General features: G+C 44.4%; 1 protein-coding gene across 4 annotated transcripts in view; it reads right to left on the bottom strand.

The window, feature by feature from the left end:
- The window catches only part of GLS (glutaminase), a 52761-nt gene extending 37309 nt beyond the window's left edge, over positions 1–15452 (bottom strand). Inside the window, exons 1-5 of one of the 4 annotated variants that reach the window (XM_068686548.1) lie at positions 15412–15452; positions 8054–8150; positions 7453–7574; positions 1522–1651; positions 723–802 (exon numbers count right to left, since the gene is read on the bottom strand). In XM_068686548.1, coding sequence (XP_068542649.1) covers positions 723–802; positions 1522–1651; positions 7453–7574; positions 8054–8150; positions 15412–15437 — 455 coding nt within the window. In that variant the 5' untranslated portion in view covers positions 15438–15452. Of the gene's footprint in view, positions 1–722; positions 803–1521; positions 1652–7452; positions 7575–8053; positions 8151–13121; positions 13489–15411 lie in introns of those variants that run through there. The other 3 variants (XM_068686545.1, XM_068686546.1, XM_068686547.1) reach the window with 3 other exon arrangements.
- Positions 15453–21943: the final 6491 nt, after the last annotated feature.

Here is a 21943-nt window from a genome sequence, read left to right as displayed (position 1 = left end):
TAATACCCAAAACAAAGAAAAATGCTAATTCAAGAGATCAAAAAGGGCAACTTTTTTCCCCCTTTTAGAGGTATTTTACTATCAATACATTATAAATCAGCCACTTAAGTAGGAAGCTGAAATATTAATCTAACACTTCACAAAGAAAATGAATGCATTTAGGAGGCACATGAAAACACTCGTACAGCGCGTCCCTTAGAGAATACTTCCTTTTTACAGAATACGCATCTGAAATTTTGCAGTGATGTACAGTGATCGTAATTCCTTTCCTGCATTTAAATGTTCTCACCATGCCACTATTACTAACTTTTAAGAACATCATGGCCTACAAAAAAAACAAAACGTAACTCAAGGCATGGATGCTATTAGATAAAAATCATCAGTTTGCAAATTTCACATAAGCTTTGTCCCTATTTTGCCCTTTGGTAATCAAAGAAATTACCCTCAGCTTTATCAATTTATTGTCAGCTCAAAAGAACAATATAATCCCACTCCAAATAGTAGTTACAAATACTATTTAAATGGTATTTTTAAAAAACTGAAAAATAATTCAGCTTCAAAGAAGTTGGAAAAAAAAAATCAAGAATGATGACCATGTAGTTTTTACTTCTTAAACAACTCCAACAAAGCTTTTTGTTTAGTAAGAGATACAATAACATGAAACACTGTATGCCTCAGAGTTTAAATCATTGAAATGCAACATCTACAAGTTAAAAATATACCTCTGTCCATCCACTGTGCAAAGTGACACACCCCACAAATCCGGGCTGAACTTTGCCAGTTGTGGAATATAGTCAGCAACCTATCGCAATGAAAAATAGAAATATACATTATAGCTAAATACTTTGGATGGTATATGGTAGCATATATTAATTTTAATAAATGCCTGTGGAAAGGATAAGAGATACAACTGAATTAGCTCACACAACAAATCTAAAACCTCTTCATAAGTTATTATGTTGATATTAACATTAAATATTTTTCCAATGAAAGAACAAACTCAGCATTTTTTAGGAGCAGTGTGTCCTATTTTATGTCAGATTTAGGATTTCCAAACAGTAACATTTTAACTTGTAACAAAGTTTGGGGTTTTTATTTAATTGCTCACTGAAAATAAGCACTAAAATAAACTTTAATTACTAACTTCAGTGCAGTATTGACAATTATTTCTGTCATACAATTTACCAGATATATAAAGTAGTATAACTTTTATAGACTAACGTCAGTCTCACAAACTTTACAGCAGTTTTATAATTTAGGCAAAATTAAGAATGAACAATGCTATTTTCTCTCTTTAACCTCAAAACTTCAAAAGACCATTAAAGGTATGGAGCTAAAATTCTCTCTTAGTTTACAAGTTGCAAATAAAATTGAACTTCCATCACTATTTTAATCCATTATCAGTTTTACATTTTGCTAAAAATGTTAAGAAAAATCTCTCTACTAGAAAAAGAACAAACGAGCTTGGTTAGTATCAACAGATCTAGAGAAGTTGCATATTGAATTTACAAGCATGGTTACCTTTCCTCCAGACTGTTTTTTAGCACTTTCATATAGCTCATCGATATGCGAAGTAAACGACATGAAATCTGGAATGACAAACTTCCTCCTGAAAGCTTGAGTAAGCAATACAATATTACTTTGTACACACCTGCAAGAAGTTAAGAAAAAAAGGATTAGTTTGACAAAGCTGACAGAAAGCCTAGTTAAGAAGCACTTACATGATATTTAAATAAGGACTGTCGGTCCTTTCAAGTCATGTGCCTACAAGAATAGGCCTAAAAGAATTTTCTATTCCATATTTTTAAATATTAGCTACAACTGTTCCATTACATTCACTTTTATGCCTTCTTTTTTTAGTTTTAAAGCTCTCGTTTCGAGTTCCAGCTGTGAGGTTGAACAGTGAGGTAACATCTCTTGGCCTTCAGGGAGCACCTTGGCTTGCCAAGGGATCTAAGCCCCCATTTCCTAGGAGCAGCGCTCGTGCCAGCTGTCTGGCCCAGCCCGTGTTTGAAGAAGAGCTGAGAAGCAAGAAAGCTGCCAGCAGCCCAAACTGAACCGAGTTAAAAAATGCAGTCTGTTAGAATAGAAAAGCCAAGCAAGTCCTTGCTAACACCCAAACTCAATAGCTAACAGTGAACAGCACTCAAAGGCCTTCCCTTCAGGCCGTCCCCGTTTCTGCCGTCCTTTCACCCACAGGAGTCACACCGCTGCCCACGCCCTCCAAACACCAACCCATCTGCTGCCTATAAAAAAATGATGAGGTGAAAAGAAAAGGCCTTATCTAGGCAGAACAGAGGGAGCACAAGTTGAGACAAGCTGTTCAAAGTGGCGCGTCCATGGGAGGGGGAATGGGAGCGGAACCGGGAGCGTTATCAGGGCAGTTAAAGCACTGCCCGATAACGGGGATTAGCAGCCCTATCCTGGGGCAAGAAAGAGAAAGGGAGGCTCAACTCCAAATTCACAGTTCTGTTACCGTTCAGGCTGTGCTTTCTGGTAGTGTTAACAAAAGCAGGAACACTTCATTCAGACAGATGGGAAGCGGAGCACAGGGAGGCCCTTACTAGGAAGGAGAACTTGTTCTTCCAAGGAGGAGTTACTCAGCAGTCAGACACCACTTTCACTTCAAGCATTATTTCCCTCAATCCCGTTATTCAAAGTCTTCACCCGATTAGACCACCAAGCACAGTTCAAACTCTGGACTTTAAAGACCAGAACTGCAAATCCACCTGACAACTGCTTCCAGTGCTGGTAGGCCCAACTCTAACAAGAGTGTTAAAGAGTGAAAGAGAAACAGCAGAGAAGTTTCTTCCGCACACACTGATATCTTCTGAATTGCTCTGTCTGTAATAAACCTGTTAGCCTACATTAAATCAGCAGTTTCAGCTGGTTCTGTTATTTGCTATGCTTACCCACCCTCTTTTCACACAGCTTGCAGAAACCCTGTTCGTTTTTGTTCCAAGCCTCCAATTATAGATACCTTCACCAGGTGGAGCAACCCCTTTTTTCAGAAGTAGTTAAGAGGAGTCATGACATGACAGCCATGCATGCAGAAGGAAAAACAGCATACACATGCATTAAGTTTAACCTTTGGATTTGCTTTGACATCGAGTGTATCACCTGGACAGCAATAAGTACTCTTGTAAAAAAAAATCTGAGGCTCACCGACAGCTATTAAAACAGTTCAAGAACACAAAGCATGAAAATCATGGCAATAAGAAGGCAGCACGCAGTGAAATACAGCCCTCTTTTTACTCTCCTCAAGCAACGGGAAGGGCATTTTTACATGCACCAATTTACACCCAGCCTAGTGGCTCGCTTCATTAGTTCAATCACTTTAAGCTAGCGACTGACCGTGACTCTTGACCACATTTCTGCAAGTTATTGTTCCTCGACTTCTGCCAAGGTTAGTGTCTCCTTACTCCAGGCAAAGGGAATGAACTCGGGCACTAAGCACAGAGGTTCAGTTAATCTAGCTGGGAACTCACAACAATTACTGAGTAGACAAAACAACAGAGGTGTTAATGAGCTCTGGCTAATGGGGCAGTGATACTTCCAATCAGAGGACAACCGTCTTGGCAGCCCCTAATAAACAGTCTGCGACTGACATCTCCCCAGTGGGGTTTCTGAAGTTCCAGGTAACCCGCTGGAGAAGAAAGGTCTGAGGCTCAGGAGAAATGGAGCAGTATGAAAAGACCACAGGGAGAAATTTAAACAAACGTAGCAATGAATTGTTTTCTTCAACAACGAGCCCTTACTATGCCCTGCCTGTATTGATAGAGTTCAAGATAAGAACACTACTTCCTCATCTCAAATTTTCAGTTCTCCTAGCTTCACACCACCGTCACAATTTGTCCTCCCCCGGTGCATTTGGGTTGCAATAGTGCCACGCTGCTATTCACATGAGGACAAAGCAAAATAAGGTGAAAGAGACAGCGGTATGGTTGGCAAGGGCTCTGAATCCCCCTGTAATTTTGGCCATCGCAGGCATGTGCTGCATTTGCACGCGCTCTGTCAGGGCTGTGCAGCTGAGAGGAACGCGTTAGTACCACATTTCAACAAGCTATTTTCTCCAAAGGGTAAAGCAGGGATTAAGTTCAATGAGCTCCCAGCAGAAAGATGGATGAGCAAAGAGAATGGATGTTCACAGATGACTCTCCCGTGAATATTTTAGTGACAAGTAAGAAATCATTACATCCGCTCCCCGCAGCGGGTTTGTAACTGATTTGCTTGCTTCATTCCCGAGAAGGCCAGAACTGCCAAATTCACAGCATATGTCACTCAAACAGCAAAATGCCCTTCAACAACGCTCTCATAGGAGACCAGGATTCAAGTCTTCGGATCTGTAGTAACTACCAGTGACTTGCATAATCTGCAAGTAAAGGTTTGGCTTGGATCATTTTGCTTCTTTTCCCACACAGCTTGTTACACATACCCCTTCTTTTTCCAAGTTCTGGCTCAGATTGCCAATTATTACTTTCCCGAAGCAAGTAGATACCTGCTAAAAACACAGACTCTGAACTCTCACAGATTTTGAAGATCTGAAGACCTATAGCTAGGCTAGCTATAGAGCAGAAGGGGAAACTAGCAAATCTTTCCGCTTAAAAAGCTTTAGAACAAGCACTCTGTGAAGCTCCATTTCCAGCTAGCAAGACTAGGTTTGTGTAAGCATTCAAAATATTTAGACATTTTAGAAAAATAAATTAAACATTAACAGCTTTTGACAGAGGAAGTATTTATAGTAGCATAGCAAAAGTCCTCTACATCTTCTGTCAAAAGCTTTTCAACTCCTCAAACAAATAGGATGAAAACATTTATTAATACCTGGGCTAAGCACATCTAAAATTAAAGTTTTCCTCAGGATTTGCTGCCTAGATTTAGAGAGCAGCACAGCCGTTCCACGGGAAATAGATAAGCCTGTTTGAGATCTCGTAACAGATGCTTAGAACGGAACAGACCCAGATTGCTGCTTCCTACCAGCAGATCAGAGGAGATTTGGCTAGCAGGACCACAATTCTAGGTCAATAAAGCAGGACAGGCAGTACCTTGTGACAAAGGCTAAGCCTAAAAAGCCAAGTTACCCAGAAAATCAATCAAGTTTCAACCCATAGCTATTAGTGTTGCTCAGCTACCATCTCACTCAAGTTTACACCCTTGTCAAACTGAATAAGATCCAAACGCCTTACGCTTTTCCTTTGTGCCACACACGTTGACCAAAATGTTGTCAGTTAAGAAACAGTGATTTTTGCAAGTCCTCTTTTTCTGTCAGCAACAATTTGTAAGCTAAGGAAAAAGCAAAGGGGGTGGGTGGGAGGATTTTTTTTTTTTTTTTTTTTAGAAATATTGTTAGAAATTTTTATACAAGTTAGCTGAAATGTCATAAAATAGATCTGACTAGTAGGATGTGTCATAACATGCACACTTCACGAGGCAAACTGGAGTGGATAATCTTCCATATTTGTATAGCTGCTTAAGTTTCATCTAAATACTTTATCAAGTCGTACCATAGCAAAGGTACCAAAAGATAAAGAGCAGAACTCACACCGTAAGCTAACTGGCATGCTACAACCCCTCTAGAAAGCTTTCCTCTGTAAGGCATCGTGCTACCAAGGCTGTGTGGTGTGTCACATTGATGCAGCTCCAACAGCTGACTCAAAAGACGTGCAGCACCCGCTCTGGCTGCAACAAGTGCATCTGTGGAGTGTTCAGTTCTGAGAACTCCAGGGATGAGAGATGGAAAACCAAAATTGTGCCGTGGAGATCTCATCCAAGTTTTTAATTTAACACCAAGACATCAAAAAGCCCAAAGTCTTCAAAAATAAGGCCATTTAGGTCAAATTGCAACCTACAGTTTACAACCAGTAAAAAGGTGTTAAAACTTTTGTGATAATGATGGACTGCAAAGATGCATGACCTAAGATATTTTACAGATAATTTGGACTGGGCTTAATTGATTTAGCTGAGTTTCTGTAATCGCTGCTCCACGTTGCTTATCCTTGCTGCTTTAATTGATCTAACAGCTTTGGACTCCAATCTGACAGAAGAATTACAGCACTGACTTTCACATTTAGGAACCTGCAGCTTCAGAGTCCTGAGGTTAAGTACAAGTGAGTGGGTGCATGATTGTATTTCACACCTCAAACACCTGGAGAAGAACGAAAAATCCAGGAACCTTGTATGAGTCTCAAAATAGCTCTCTAATTAAAAAAAAAATACTTGCTGACTTCATTTTATTTGTTTTGTTTAGTTTTAATATAGAGCCCTCATCTAAAACACAATTACTAGATCACCAATACAAACAAGCCTTCTAGCATAGGAAATATTTGCTTTTATATAAAACATCTTTCTCATTCAACCATACACCCCAGAAAGGCTTCTCACCCTACAAAAACAGCTTTTACTGTGCTGGCAACAACCAACAAAGACCTGCTCTTGAGCTCAAATGCAAGGAAGAAGTTAGTCCATGTACCCTTAAGAAGTAACCCACATCAACAGACTGAAAAGTTAACTGGTCTGTTATTTTGCCACACGCAGAAATGCATAACAAATATACTTTTATATATCTATATATATTACATGTATAAATATGTAATCCATATTTCATGAGCATACTATATATGTACTTTATAAGCATATAATACACATTTGAAACAAGAAATAGCACAATGTTTATGTGAATATACACATGGGCACATATGTATACATGTGCACGTACCTCAAAAATAGGCTACAAACTTCATTTCAAGGTTTAAGAGCACCTAAGCTTACAATCTTTTGGCACACAAAACCTGTAGGTACTGGAGCACAGGAGTGTGCCTGGAATGAGCTGAAGACAAGCTGAACAGTGCTCAGATCGTTCAGCTAGCTATACTCACCACAGACTTTTCTCAAAAAAAAAAAAAAAAAGTATCACTAAAATATGGCACATAAATCTTTTCCAAAAAAGTACAAAGCGACATCTACAGTCCTAACTGTTCTCATCTCTACATACCTTGAAGTACAGCTTCGTTCTGATTTTCATATATTCACTTAGAATTATCTACATGCATGCCCTTAACTTGATGCCAGAAATGCTCTGGACATCTCACGCTACGCAGAAGCAGTTCCCTGAACTTTGGGTTACAAACGAGTGATGCAGAGAGTTTTCCACGCCCGTACAAACTACTCCCTGCTGCGTCTATTTATTTCTTGGCATCTGACTGAGAGCTTCAGGCCAGGGTCAGATACACTGCAGGAAACGCTGATACATGAAACCCTGATGGACATCACCCCATCTATCTGCTGCATGAAGCCACGGAACAAACTTGCACGATAACATCAACAGCAGGAGCGTGTCTGACCTCCTTCCTAATTAATTACACAGCTATATGCCACACGGCTCTCCTCCACAGGCGCCAGTAACACCCATGCAACATCCATTCACAATTGTAACATGAACAACAGAGAGCTTACTTTTTAAAAAGGTCTTTGTCCAGCATAACACCATCTGAAGTTGTTTGAAGGGTCAGTCTTAACATATCCATGCACTCTTTCAACCTGGGATCAGAGGTACGTAATCCTGTAGATTTGAGTGCCTATCACAATTAAACAATAATTACCAAAATGAAAAACGTGCGCTATTACAAGTAAGTTTTCTAATGCTCAGCCTTATTTATTGAAGTAAAAGGCATCTGCCACAGCATCATCAACATTTGGACAGCAGTCTGACACCCTTTATTGATCCTTTTGACACTTTTGGCTACTTCTCCCATCGAAGGATTATTATGGTTTGGTTTAAAATTCAGCGGCCCAACTATTTTATTCAAGTGCAAATATTACTTAGCCCTGCCACAGACAGAGAAGCTTTCATGCATTCTCTCGTACAGCAAATAAGCAAATAAATAAATAAAAAGCATTCTCATTCACTTAATTATACCAGCAGTGTTGGGGGCAGTTACAGTCCTTGTTGCAGCTAACTATGTGCAACATTCCTTGATTTATGTTCTTGCATTTCGTGTTTAAAAAGGCCTGTGGTAGTTGGCTTTCATACAGCGCTTTGGGATAGTGAACTTACAGTTATGAATTTATGAACGGGTATTTTTTCTTGTCCTTCTGCAATAGTATAGAAGAGCAAATCTTCCAAGCTGGGAAGGAGACCTTGCTTCACTTTACTAAAAAATAAAAATAAAATACACGCATGGATTAGTTTAGTGAGTATTTTTATTTATGCTTGCATTATTCACAAGAAAACACATTCTTGCTACCAATACAACAGCTATTCAAAGAATGCTTTTATTAACATTTGAAGTTTAATTCAGCTTAAGGTAACAAAAATGGTTAATATTAAAGTATACAGTACGGCACTACACAAAAGCAAGAACATTTTTACCACACTGATGTTTCTACTGACATACGTTAACTTCCAAGGTTATATTTAGCAATTCTTTAGAGCAGATTCGGCACAGTTCCCCCGCCTTTATGCTGCAGAGGACAGAAGCATTACTTGCACAAAGGATAAAGTATCTGTAAGACTTAAAGACCCGCAGAATAAAACTAGAAGAGCAGACCGATGCAAGAGTTCTGCAGATAAGAGAAAGCAAGAGATGATGCTATGTGGATCATTTTCTTCAAGCTAATCCTCTTTTTGTTTGTTTGTTTAGGAACCCCTTGAAGTCCCTTGTCCTTCGGGAAGCTTATATAAGCCGCAGCAGCTACAGGGAAAGCAAGCAAAGCCATCTGCAGCCTATCAGGGAAACCTGAACGAGCTGAGGCACCAGAAGCAGCAGGGTAAATAAACGCGCAGTACAGATGCATCTTCAGCAGTCCGTGCGTTTATCAGCATCATACAGCAGCTCTGCAATTCTTCCACGTTTCCACAATTTCGCTGGGGCACATACACCTGCATGGGCTCCTAACACATCTCCATTTTGAGATGAAGACACCGAGATCCTGTCCAAAGGGGAACACCGCACTGCTGAGAGCTTGCTTAGCACTCCCAGGGGCTTCACCTCAGACTTTCACCTTTCCTTGATATGGCCAAGGCACCCCACAGCGGGCAGGGGCACAAGGCTGTGCGCGGCTCCTTGTGCCAGGTATGCTGATCAGGCAGCTGGGAGGCTGCTCCAGCAGTGCAGGCTTCCAAACCGCTACAGGCAGCAGCAGCAAAGGGCCTCGGCTCCTCTCACAGCCCCCTGCCACACTCAGGTTTGTTTCTAGACAGAGTCAGTTTCGACCATCCAAGCTGCTGATGCTTGACAAGCAAAAATAAGAAGAGTTTCCTGGTCAATGTAAACACAAGCTAAGTGGAATAGATCATCCGCAGTCTTGCGTTATTTCAGCCATCAATTTTAACTCCATCCTACAACCTAATAGCATGGAGACCACTTTGTAACATAGAGAGAAGTTACTGCTTGAAACTCCCTGCCTGAAACTGGAACATTCAGGGTTTTATCATTTTATCCCAGCCCTAGCTTACCAGAGTTCAGCAACAGGTCAGGCTCATGATTCATTATTTTTAATAAAAATCTGATTATGTCCACGTACCCTTTTAAATTTAAGGCAACCTTCAGATTGCACTCTACCTCCCTCCTTTCCTCAGAACCAGCAGTAAAAATCTCACTTCTCATTTTCCAATGGATTTAATGCTCTGTCCTTACGTACTAAGAACAGAAGACAGCTTTGTAAGCCAACAGAACTCGCCTTGTCTTCCAGGCTGGATTTTTTTTAAAAAAAAAACTGATGCTGGCTGACTAACGCACAGACAGGCTGGCAATTCAGCCGAGACAAACGCTCGCAGCTACCTCCAGCAGATTTCTGGAGGGAAAACTCCCTTTTTCCCTACAGAAAACTCACGTCTTCCACGCAGCACACTGCACCTCTGATCTCCTGAGGACAAGACTTGTTCCTGGCTCGCTGAAGCTCTGTCGGAGGAACCTCCCCTGCTCCACTTTAACAAAAAGCCTCTGGATGTGTTGGCCAGTTAACTGACATCCTCCCTAATGACAAGTTTCTGAGTTGTTACTCAGCGCCTCACAGCTGATCCAAATGGGGAAGTCCTGCCTGGGAGAGAGCAGAGAAAAGCTTCAGGCATTCCAACCAGATTCTTATCTGCTTCTTCCTTAGATTTTCATCTCTTACAGGGATGCACCTTTCACAGAGTGAATTCCCTCGTAAAGTTCCCGTATCTTTCACATCTGCTGCTGCTCAATACCAGGTCAGTCAGCTTCATTTAGCAATGGATCCGCACCGACTGCCAGACCAAAGAGGACGGCGTTCAATATATTTGCAGAAAAGCGCTCCGTGTCAAACAGTCCATCTCTTGATAAAGTTTATCAGTTAAATAGAGGTGGAAAGGCTTGCTCTGCAGTTTATCAGGCCAATGATGGCAGTAACTAATGTTTGCTTAACCTAAAAGCGGCGTTTTGGCACCGTGAGCACACTTACTAAGACAGCACTGCTCAGCACAGGCTGCAGAGAGCCCTGTTTTTCAAGGCAGGAGAACAGCCGAATAAATGCCAACTGCCAGGTCACTCCATTTTGTGAGCAGTGACTTTTGGTAAAATTAAAAAAGAGGAATGACCAAACCTGGACTTCCAGCTAGAGTTCAGCAGTCCTCTGATCTGTGAGCGCTGCTGGATGCTCCACGCTGCTCTTTTAGGAAGGGCTGAATGCACCAAGTCCCCAGCCAAGGACTCTGTCACTCCTTCCCTCAATTTGTCCTTTTCTGTCAGGACAGTGCTTAGACCAGGCTCTGTGGAGAAAGTTGTTCTAACCAAAGCTGAATTACGATGATAATTGAGAAGTGAAATATCAAACGTGGTGGCTGACTTTTGTTATTTTAGCCAATACCTTCCAAGGGATGGCCAGAAGCTACAACTCATCCCACACAGGCTGCCCACCCGCTGAGCAGGCTGCCACTTGTGCTACCTATCAGGGAAGGGAGACTACAGCCAGGAGCCCTTGTCCTGGAAGCACATTCCTGCTTCAGGATGTAACTGGCAAAATGCAGAACAGAACAGAAGATATGATGCTAAGGCTAACAACACAGCAGGCATTACCAACCAGAAAACACCAGCCATAAGCACACAGGCCCACAACTGCAAGCTGCCAGGGCTGCAACCTGCAGCTCCTCTGCGTGAAGCAGGCATCCCACAGAAGTTGCCCCAACCCTGCTGGCGACTGGTTTCCAACTCAAAGACCTCAACACTTGCCAAGTCACTACATAACCAGCCTCTGCCCACAGGCACAGACAGACCCCGAGCCCAGGTAAAAAGCTATCTCCAGAATTCACCCCGCCCTTGAAAAGGAGCACCAGTGCTCCTTTCTGATTTCCTAAGGAAAACAATGACAATGGTAGAAGCACAGCCATCGTGCTGTGCTCCATGCACAAGTACCTCCTCTCCTGTAAATTACCTGCACTTCCATCAGTGGCTCCTGTTTTGCTCCTCCTCCTCGCCCTAATAAACACCTTCATAGTTCAGAAGTAGCTTATGCTAAGATGAACTATGCTTGATCCTATTACTGTCCAGTATGAAATACTGGAAGGCAAACACAGTTATACCTAACGGAGAAGCACAGACTATCAAATACTGCACAAGTTTACACGCTTATACTTTCAGACAGTACTAGGTTACTGCATTTTAAATATTTAAGCACGAAATGATGATTATGTTTTAATCCACAGCCTTCAGTAAGCAAGATCACCAGCCTATGACCACTCCTCTGCTTAATCTCAAGTGTTTCTTCTTTCCAAAATGCATTAAGTTTCAGGTGAGCACACCGAGTGAAGGCTGAGTAGCAGCCAGCAGTGGGTGGGAAAAAGATGTTCAGGGGAAAGAAGCACATGGGGATCTGGAGGAATATATGGGTTATGTGGTCAGATCCTTGTTATTTCATCAGCTACAGGTCCCTTTATTACACTTACCATATGAAGGACTAGGCCATTCTAAGTTTCTGTATAGCCTTTGCAAGAAACACGTTAGGTTTGCGCTTGCAACTACTGCTCTCCCTACAGGGGGACCATTAAGCAAGCAAACAAGCAAGAAAATCTTCCTTTGACTTAGATTATTCCACTATAGAAAAAAAAAAAAAAGACACAAAAAAAAAGGCAGTACAAAAGGACAGCTGCCTTCCCAGTTGTGGAATCTCCAGTTCCATCTACCAAACACAACTCAAATGTCTGCTGGATGGCGAAGCGCTGGAACTGGCAGCACACCGCCTACACTGACACGGGCCAGTTGTTAATTTAGTCCAGAAACCTGCCTTCCGAAGCACTGCGCTCTTCTTCTGAGCCCTGCGCTTTGTCTTAGCACAGCAATGGTTTCCACATGTAACGTCCCATATAAGAACACTTAAGGGAACTTTTAGCAATCCTGTATTAAGAAAAATGAGAATGCCAGTGGTTAACGTGCCACCAGGAGTTCCTGCCCAGCCCGAAGAGGAACTGTTTCCAGCCTTTTCCTTATTCCTAACTACATGCTGGATGTATGTTTCATGCAATTTTCTTTGTTCATTGTGCTTTGAGCCTTGCTGCAAAACGATCTGACTTTAAAACACACCTTTTGTCCAAGGTCAGAAAGTGTTAAAACCATGTCACTGGCTTGCAACTACACAACCTCATCAAACGTCCTGGAAATTTCATGACTTCCCTAATTGATGCTAGCTGTCGGGAAGCGTTATAAAAGCTCAGCTCAAGGAAACGTGATCTCTTTGATAGATCACCCTGCCAGATGTGGAATACTGTTGTGTTGTTGTTGTTTTTTTTTCCCCTGAGTTTTTAATGGTGCCGCCTGCGTTTCTCATTGAAAATGGAAGTTAACCTTTGTAGGCCCCTCCCACAAAAAAAAAAAAAAAAAAAAAAAACTTTTTTCGTGCCAAAACGCTCTGCGGGGCTCCCTCAGCCAGGAGGCTCCGTCACGGCGGCGTGCTGGCAGGCAGTGCCTGCGCCGTGCTGCGTGCGGCCCTGCAGCACACCCTGCCCCCGTTACCCCCCCAAAACCCCCCAAACCACCCCCCCAAAACCCCCCGAACCCCCCCAAAAATCCCCCTGCGCGGCCCGGAGGCTGCGCAGCGCCCGCAGGCGGGGCCCCCCCGTCCCTCCCGCCCCCCCCCGTCCCTCCCGCCCCCCCCCGTCCCTCTCTCACCTCTCCCCTCCCGCCGCCAGCTCCGCGGCCCCGCCGTGGTTCTTGCTGCGGCCGCCGTCCGGCAGCGGCGGCTCCCCGGGGGCCGGGGGCTGCGGCTGGGGCTGGGGCTGCGCCGCCTTCCCCGGCTCCTCCAGCGCTCCCTCGGAGCGAGTGCACAGCCGCCGGGCGGGCAGCGGGGGGAGCGGCGGCAGGCGCCGGGAGCCCTGCCCGGTGCCGGTGCCGTGCCCGGTGCCGGCTCCGTGCCCGCCGGCCGCCCCCCGCAGCAGCTCCCTGAGCAGCGCCGCCCGCCACAGCCGCATCATCGCCGCCCCGCCGCCGACTGCCGGCCGCCGGCCCGCCGCGCCGCGAGCCGCCCCGCTGCGCCCGCCCCCGCCGCGCCGCGATTGGCCGGCGCCGCCTAGCTGTCAGGCAGGAGGCGCGCTGATTGGTCGTTCCGCGCGTCGCTCACCAGAGGGGCTGGGCAAGGAGGGGAGGGGGGGGGGGGGAGAGGGCAGCGGGAGCCGCCGCCGCCGCCTCCATTTTATGGAGCGGGGAGGCCGGGGGCCCGCGGCCCCGCGGGGGGGCGGGGTGGGGCCGGGTTGCCATGGGTACGGGCCCTTTTTGTATTTTTTGTGTATTAAAAAATGAAAAATCGGTGATCAAGCGCGCCGCCGCCTGCCGGGGAGACAAAGGGATGTGGGCAGCGTGGCTGCCCGGCTCCTCGTGTCAGGCGCCTCCCTCCGCGCCCTGAGCACACGCGGGGCTCTGGCCACGGGCACCCAAAGCCAGCACCCTGCAGCATCACCTGCCCGCCTCGCCCCCCACCGTTATTAGAAATAAAAACACGAACAAGAAATAAAAGGCCCAGACGCATCAAGCATGGCTGCTCACTGCGCTCCTTCCTTCAAACACGCAGTCAGCAGCAGCTGAGTGGCTGCACGGCCGCGGGCCTCAGGCTGGAATATAATCACAGCCAGTAGGGTCGGAAGGCATCTCCGGGATCATGTCCAACCACCCCGCTACCGCCACCATCACCCGCTAAACCATGTCCCCAAGCACCACGTCCAACCGTTCAATCAACACCCCCAGGGACGGTGACACCACCACCTCCCCGGGCAACCCGTCCCAGTGCCTGACTGCTCTTCATGAGGGAAATTTTCTCCAAATTCCCAACCTGAACCTGCCCTGGCGCAACTTGAGGCCATTCCCTCTGCTCCTATCACTAGTTATTCCCTGGGCACGCTGCGGGCTCACGTTCAGGCGAGCATCAAAGAGCAGCACGAGGCCAAAGGCTGCGCTAGGCATGGCACAAAATGGCCCTGCAGCTCCAGCACCGGGGTTAATGTCACTCCTTGCACACACTTGGGCCCCATCACGGCACCCTGAGGTGCTGCTCACAGCACGCAGGCCACAGACGTTGCGGTTACCTGGCAAAATGCAGCCAATTCCCAAATTTGTTTGTTGCTAGTTGGGGGGAGTCGTAGTTCTGAGTTAAATGGGTCTTACTGCAAACTTTATTGGAAATGTTTCACACTAAAAATACTGATATCTGAATTTCTACCACCTCTCCCTCCTGACTGAAATTTTCAGCTGTCTACACACAGTAAATTGCACTTAAAAGCATATAAAACAGAGGTTTTTTTGTTAGTTGCTTTCTATACATTCTGAGTTTTAGACAATGACTGCAAATACACGCTCAGAAGCTTACACGTACACCGTGGCACAAATGCCCACAGGAGTTCCCTCTGCTAATAAATCATCGCAGCAGCCATGAGAACTTTTGGAAGCAGATTTGAAGATAGCTGATAATTTATGCCTCTAAAATGAGCCTCAGCACACCGCTGGCTTTCCCTCCCACTGAACAAGAAAACTTGAAATATCAGTGTGGGATGTGTAATCCTGTGCTACGCTTGCTTCACGTACAGAGATGCAAAGTGCCTACGGTTCTCACATATTTATTAGGTTACCTATGACGGTTCCTGGAACTAACTCTACATTTCCATTTGCTTAGACCTCTTGGCAAGCCAATAGCTGCATCTTTCGTCCTGCAGCCCAATGCTAATATTTCTCATTTTTTAGATTCTGTATTCCAAAGATGGAAGTATCCCAAGCGCCTTTTCCATTCTCTTTGCAGGGGCTCCAGCTCCAAGTGCAGAGGCAGCAAGTATGTTTCCCACATGTGCATATGGTCACTAATTGAACACACAGCCCTACAGACACTTACAAGATTCCCCGCTGATTTTTACTGCCAAGGTGATATTTTTGGTGCGACAGCTGCACTTTTTCGCAAGCCAGCTGTTTAGCCACTGACCTGGTTGAAAATCTCTTCTTATTCATCTCTTGTGCTGCAGGGGGAAGAAGAGGAAGAATGCAAAATGTAATGATCTGGATCTTTCCTTTCAGTGCTCTGGTTTCTGTTCAGAACGTTACACGTAAGGTTGTGGGAAGGAAAGAAAAGAAAAAAAAAAAAGTACTACGTAGACAAAAATACTTGCCTCTCATAACAGTACCTTGCATTACACATTCCTGACCCTACATGAACTCTTTTACTCATTTCCTCTTTTTACTTTGTATGCTATTGCCGTATTTCTTTATTTGACCTTTTAGTATCAGCTTCACATCAATAATCCCCCAGTGCGAGTGTTCGTCCATAAAGCATCTCTTAAAACTCACTTCAGGAAATGAATCCTCACCTTCTCTCCCGGGAAATTGCCTTGTACGTGTTTTAGCCCTGCAGGGGCTAACGAGAGAGAAGGCAAGTTGCTGTGTGTGTGTAACTAGAAATACACAACTCGGGAACAATGCAAATGATAAATATAGTTTCAGATTCACAAAGTTCAAGGGCATTAGTGACTCATTCCCCATTCTGAGAACTTTTGCTGCATATTTCAGGCCATCACCACAGGCTCTTGCTATTACTAAGCCTAAGAAATTTCACAGAGCAATTCTTTTGCCAAAGGCACAGGTAGACCAGAGAGTCTTTATTTAAAGATGATTTTAAATTAGGCCCTAGGAAATGCAGAAGGGAGAGCATCAGAAACAGGGCCATTTGCTTGTGAAAAATGTTGTACTTGAAACCTATTAGACTGCCTCTAATTTTTGTTTTGATTCAGATATTACACTGTGCTTTCCCATACCTCTGTGAAAACCCCTTCTGATTTCCCCCTTGAACAGCATGACATTACTTGTCTTTTTGAAAACAGAAGACAGGCTGTCTGCTCTGTCATTGTGCTTCACATCGTATCCCAAGAGGAACAGAAAATGACAAAAACACTTTCCAACATACTGCGAAGTAATTTGAAATTAAAATTCCCTCTAACTTTTGAGTCAGTGACGTGGTTGGCAATAACCATAAACCTACGATTCTCTTTTAATATCCACAACTACCCGTGTATTTTTGTAAGACAAAAATTACGAGAGCCAATTTAAGATGCCATGTTTCTTCAGGAAAAAATAAAATCGCTCAAATGGGCATTAGTTTTATAAGTATTTTGCTTACTCTGTATTATAGAAAAATATTCCTAGTTTAGCCCTCTCAAAATAATCTACATTTCAGAGGTTTTTCTTTCTAAAAGCAGTGTTAATCTTCTAGGAGAAAGAGCTCTGAAAAGCAGGTGGAAAGAGGTCTTCCCAGTTCAAGCGCATCCAGTGACAACAGCTTTCAGGAAGGTTAAATCCTCCATCAGATCGGCAGGACAGATCTCAGATAAGCAGCAGAAATTAAGGATTATCTTGACTACGCCATGAACTGTTTACTTTGCTACTTTAAATGGTTATGTTGGCTCCATTTCATTTGTTGCTGGGCAATGCTTTCCAAAGGAGAAGCAAGGACCAGATGCCACAATCTTGACTCTATTCGTGTATTCCTACTCACTCTAGCAGCGGGCCCTAACAGTACTTTTATTTTTTATTTTGTGAGGCTAACATTTTGATCTCAATTCAAAGGAAAGGTGCTCAGCCACAAGGAACATTTCCTCTTGTATTGCACAAGGGATAAAGCGCAGCCGCCTCTGAGCGGAGAACCATAATCAGTAAATAAAGTTACAATTTAATCAAAGAAAATGGTGGGTAAAATACTTAAGCATGATAGCTCAGAAATCCAACGAGGGGGAAAAAAACTGAGAGAAATAATTTACCTGGAAGGTAATAGCTGAGGGAGGGAGTGACCTCAAGTGACAAGCAATAGCAAAAATCTGAAATCATCTGCCCTATGTGTAGCACATCAATGAGGCCATAGCTCGTATCTCATCAGCTCGTTCCGCATAGTAAGGCAGTAAGGGATGAATTCAAAGGAAAGCAGCAAAGATATTTGGAGGATTTGCTTAGACTGACATGAAGACAGGCTAAAGGGGCCAGAGGCATTCCTAGCATGATTAAGAGACAGCATACAAAGTTCTTGTAGTGCAGACGGCAGAGTAAGCAAATCAGAGAAGCGAGTTTCTTGAGGATGATCTGCCAGGACTGACACAAAGTCATGGATGAAATCAAAGAAACACTTCAGAGCCAGGGAATTGCCATTTGATTTTGAATAAATTGCCAAGAAGGTGCTTAAAATAAAAAAAAATAAAATAAATAAAATTAAATGCTTCTTTTTTAACTCATCTCCTAACCTGAGTATCAGGAGTGGAGACTCAGGACAAAGTTCATTCCCTGCTCTTGGCATTGATGGGGTGTCTTGGTCTCTTACCCATAGCTTGGTTTTCAGCACTGACCTGCTTCGTTAACTGCTGTGAAGTCAAATGAGGAAAAGTGACGGGTGTTAAAGGGGGAAAAAAAAGGAATATTGTTTATTTAAAGTACAACTGAATGAGCATGCACTAAAAACATAAATTGCCAGGTCTTTTCTGGCTCAGACTTCCAAAGGAAAGCCACACGAACACAAGAAAACATGCATTCTTAATGCCCAAGTAATGCTCTAGCTCTAATGGTAAAACATGACTGACAGGTAGCCTTATTTCTTTACTCCCACATCCATGTGTCAGCTGTATCTCTACCAGAGGAACTGGGGACACAACCTCCTCGCAGCTACACGGACAAATTGCATTGCAATTTCAGAAGTATGTTTTTAATTGTTCAGCCTGTTGGCCACATTTTATTTTTTTTTGCCATTACCCTGTTTGTTAATCTGTTTCCTTTCATCATCCCCAGCGAGACAGCAGCTGAATTCCTCATGCACATTACTGGTTATAGCACTCTTCAGGTGCAAAACTCTTTCTACATCAGAGGATTCACCTTCAGAGGCCAACAGCTTACCTACAAGAGGAATATCCCAATGCCTCCAACACCCTGCATTCTGTTTGCCCTATGATACACCTACCATAATGCTACAAACCCCATGCATTCAACCCACAGCTATACTTAATGCTTAACTCAGGCGAGCCGTGCCAAACTGCAGCTCAGTTCTGGATAGCAGAGCAGGCCGGGGAGAGGGAGCAAACCTGAACCTTCTCCTCCTGCTCCTGGTCCTCAGCTACCAACCTTGTGGTAGCAAGCCGAAACCAGCAACCGCACCACATGGCTGCACACCGTGTACCGCCACGCTCCAAGGGTGTTTAATGTTTAGACAAGGACTTTTGAACAGTTCCACAGCAGTAGGCCAGTGGGGACTTTGGGATTGGGAAACTGGCTTCAGAGATAAAAAAGCTAAAAAAAAAAAAAGAAGAAGGATGGAAGGAATAATCAAGGCTATAAAGCAGCCTGGTTTAAGCAGCAGTTTTTGCAAGTAGCCAGGTTAGTGGTTAAATGCATGTGTGTTCGGTCTGACTCACGAGAAGACAAACATTCACAATTTTCCTAAGTAAATTTTGGTGCACTTGAAACATTTGTGAAAGCAGGAGAATTGTGCTTCTTTAGAGCTCACTGCTGTCACAGAGCATCTTCACGTCATGCTTTCCTGCTTCACAACCCTCCATCTTTTCATACACGGTGTGGAAGAGCGCACGAGAAAAGGCTCTGCTTTTTAAGGCATATTTTTAGCCCTCGGCATAGTTTCCATAGCAGTATTAGACCCAATTACGTGGGCTTCTGCCTCGCCTGTCTGGGTTGCGCTGCTGAAATTCGGAGCGTTTCTGGCATGACGTTATCTCTGGTGGCAAAGGCGCTCGTTCCCACACACGTGCCCGAGCCCCTTCCCCTCGGGCAGCGATTTAACTGGGGCGCACTGTCAGGGCTCAGAACTGGTGAATGGGAATTCTCCTCTTTGGGGGAGAGGACTTTCACACCACAAATCTGTGAGTCATCTTCTGAGGAGCCTTGGGTGAGACGTGGCATTGGGCAGCTCAAAGGAAGGGCAGCAGCCGAGAGATTTTGATAATTTCGCTTCCCTCTGTACACTTGGCCTTGCACCACAGGAAAGGGATGTTGTCGGACCACAGGCTTCACAGCCTTCCTGTCACAGGCAATTTTTAAACGATGAGCAAGTGCTTGGATATTTGGAATATTTAGATAAAGTTTCATCGAGTGGCTCGATCAACAAAGAGCCGCAGGCAGTGAGATGTCCTTGTGAGAAAGCACAGAGCCAGGCCACTCGTCTGTCGGGATGATATTGCTCTATTGATCTCACTTCTGGAATTACCAGAGCACCCCTAATTCTGTCATGTCCTTGCACACAAAATTACCTTATAATCCCCCACAGCAGCCATCCAAGACATCACGGGCCTAATCTGAGAGCCCACCAGGAGCCCACACAATACTATTTTTTACCTTCAGACGCTTTGCTAGATACACTGCTTTAGACGAGGCTCTCATTACACACCTGAGGATCATCAGCTCTGCCAAAACCAGGTCAGGAGAGCAAACGGACACCTGAGCAATGAGACCAGCGCCAGGCTATCTTGGGAAGATGCTGCAGCTAAAAGAGGACTTTAGGAGAATATGTGCAAAAATGAACGGTGCCTTTTGGGCCAAAGGTGTGCAATCATCAGCGTACCTGTAGTGAGGAAAACATCAGCCAGCCAGCCACCTTTCTGCTTCCTCCCCAGTTTGGACTGACTGCACCTTGTCTGCAGCAGGATCACAAAATCTCACAACAGGGCAAGGCTTTTCCAGTGTTACACAGCCCCGTGGCATCCTAGGAGTGATCCAAATAAATGCAGTGTTAGCAGGAGCCACTCAAGACAACTGATGAAAACTTACCCCAGGTGTCAAATCCATTACGTGCTGCAGAGGTTTCCTGCAGTCACTGGGGTCAAAGCTCGGAGTCTCAGAGCAGCAGCATTTGATAGACACTGGGCAAGAAATACCTGCTCTGAAGCTCTCTGAGATCTCTTCAGGGTGGCTACAACAGCAACTTGTGACAGCTGAAGGAAAGCTTTTGGATAACTCTTTCTGGATCTCCAAACATATTAACATTTCATAAAGTTGGTCTAGGACACAGAGACTTTCTTAAAACCCAGCTTCCAAAGAGAGCTGCATTCTCCTACAGCACCCCCCTGACACCAACAGGGTTAAATACAAACACTGAACGAAAATTGCCTCTAACTTACCTGAAGCATCTCCTTTTTCCACCAGCAGAAGAGAAACCATTTAGATCACTAATGTGAAAGTAGATACTCCTGGTGGCGTTCACAACAGTCAAAATATTTCACCCACTATTTGGTTTATTTATTACTTCTATTTATTTTCTTTAAACGTTCAAAGGTATGCTAAGTGTTAGCACTGGAGATGAACAGAAAGACGTTTTAGGAAAGCTCTCGGGATGAAGAAGGCCATGTATTACTTACAATTATTTCTCTGTCGCAATCATGTTTAGTCAAGAAGTTACATTTGGTTTATTTCCTGGACTTTCATTATATGTATTCTGGTGCTGTTCAGCTTCAGTTTATTGCACCTTGTGTATTTCCACAACCTTTTCCTCTTGTTCCCTCTCTCTGAATTTGTATCTCTTGGTCTTTTGATTGATATGCTCTCGTAAAGAAAGCACGTGCTAACATAAAAGTTTAAAAACAGTGACTCATCCTGTTCTGCTTTACCTATCAGTTACATTGCTCGATGTGTCAACATATTTTATTAGTATGAAAGGTGAAATTCAGAGCTGAATAGCACAAGCAGAAGGATGTACTGCTGTTTGACTGAAGAGATAAACGTGACAACTACGCAGCGTGGCTCGATGCTAAGCCGGATAAATCCTACCCTTTGAAATAAAGAGTTGTTCTTAGACTACTAGTCGTTGTTAATGATTGCTAGAACTGGAAATAATCAATCAGAGTTCACATGCTAGTGAGTGATAATCTTCTGCAAACATCCGTAATATGCAGATTATGCCCTCAGCCTGGCTACGCTGTACCCAGGATAAGCAGAGGGATGCATGCACTGGAATGCTGCTGCTCATCTTCCAAATATTTGGCTCAGCTCTGGGCCTCCCCTGCACCCCAGCCGAATGGCATTAAACTGTTCAGAATCGGCTGGCATGGTTATTTTGGCAGAGACAACCACAAGGATTGGATCTTTTCTTCACAGGTATCGGTAGTTTCAAAAAAAAACAACAAAACAAAACAAAAAAGGCCACTAGTTTTCGTTGTGTCCCTGAACTGGTGGTATCCAGCCGGATCAAATGTCGCCTTCTCAACATTACTGGGAGGACAAAAAAAACAGCACCTCGGATAGTGTTACAGCTGTGCTTTCTTGCTTGCTTATCTGTCTTGTAATTTTCAGGGCCACTCATTGGCACGCTGAGACCTGTGTCTTAAAAACCAGATGGGCATCGCGTGGGAGATCAGAGGCTGTCACCCAGCTCCTCGGTCAAGCACCGGGCACTTTGAAACGAGCCGTGGCAGAGCAGGCTGGCTGCAGCCTGACTGCAGCAGGAAGAGGCTGGCTTCCCTGCGCCTCTCTCACCTCCTGCC

Source organism: Anas acuta, chromosome 6 (genome assembly GCF_963932015.1).
Source record: "Anas acuta chromosome 6, bAnaAcu1.1, whole genome shotgun sequence".
NCBI lineage: Eukaryota > Metazoa > Chordata > Aves > Anseriformes > Anatidae > Anas > Anas acuta.
The sequence above is the reverse complement of the archived record's forward strand: the minus strand, read 5'-3'. Positions and strand labels throughout refer to the sequence as shown.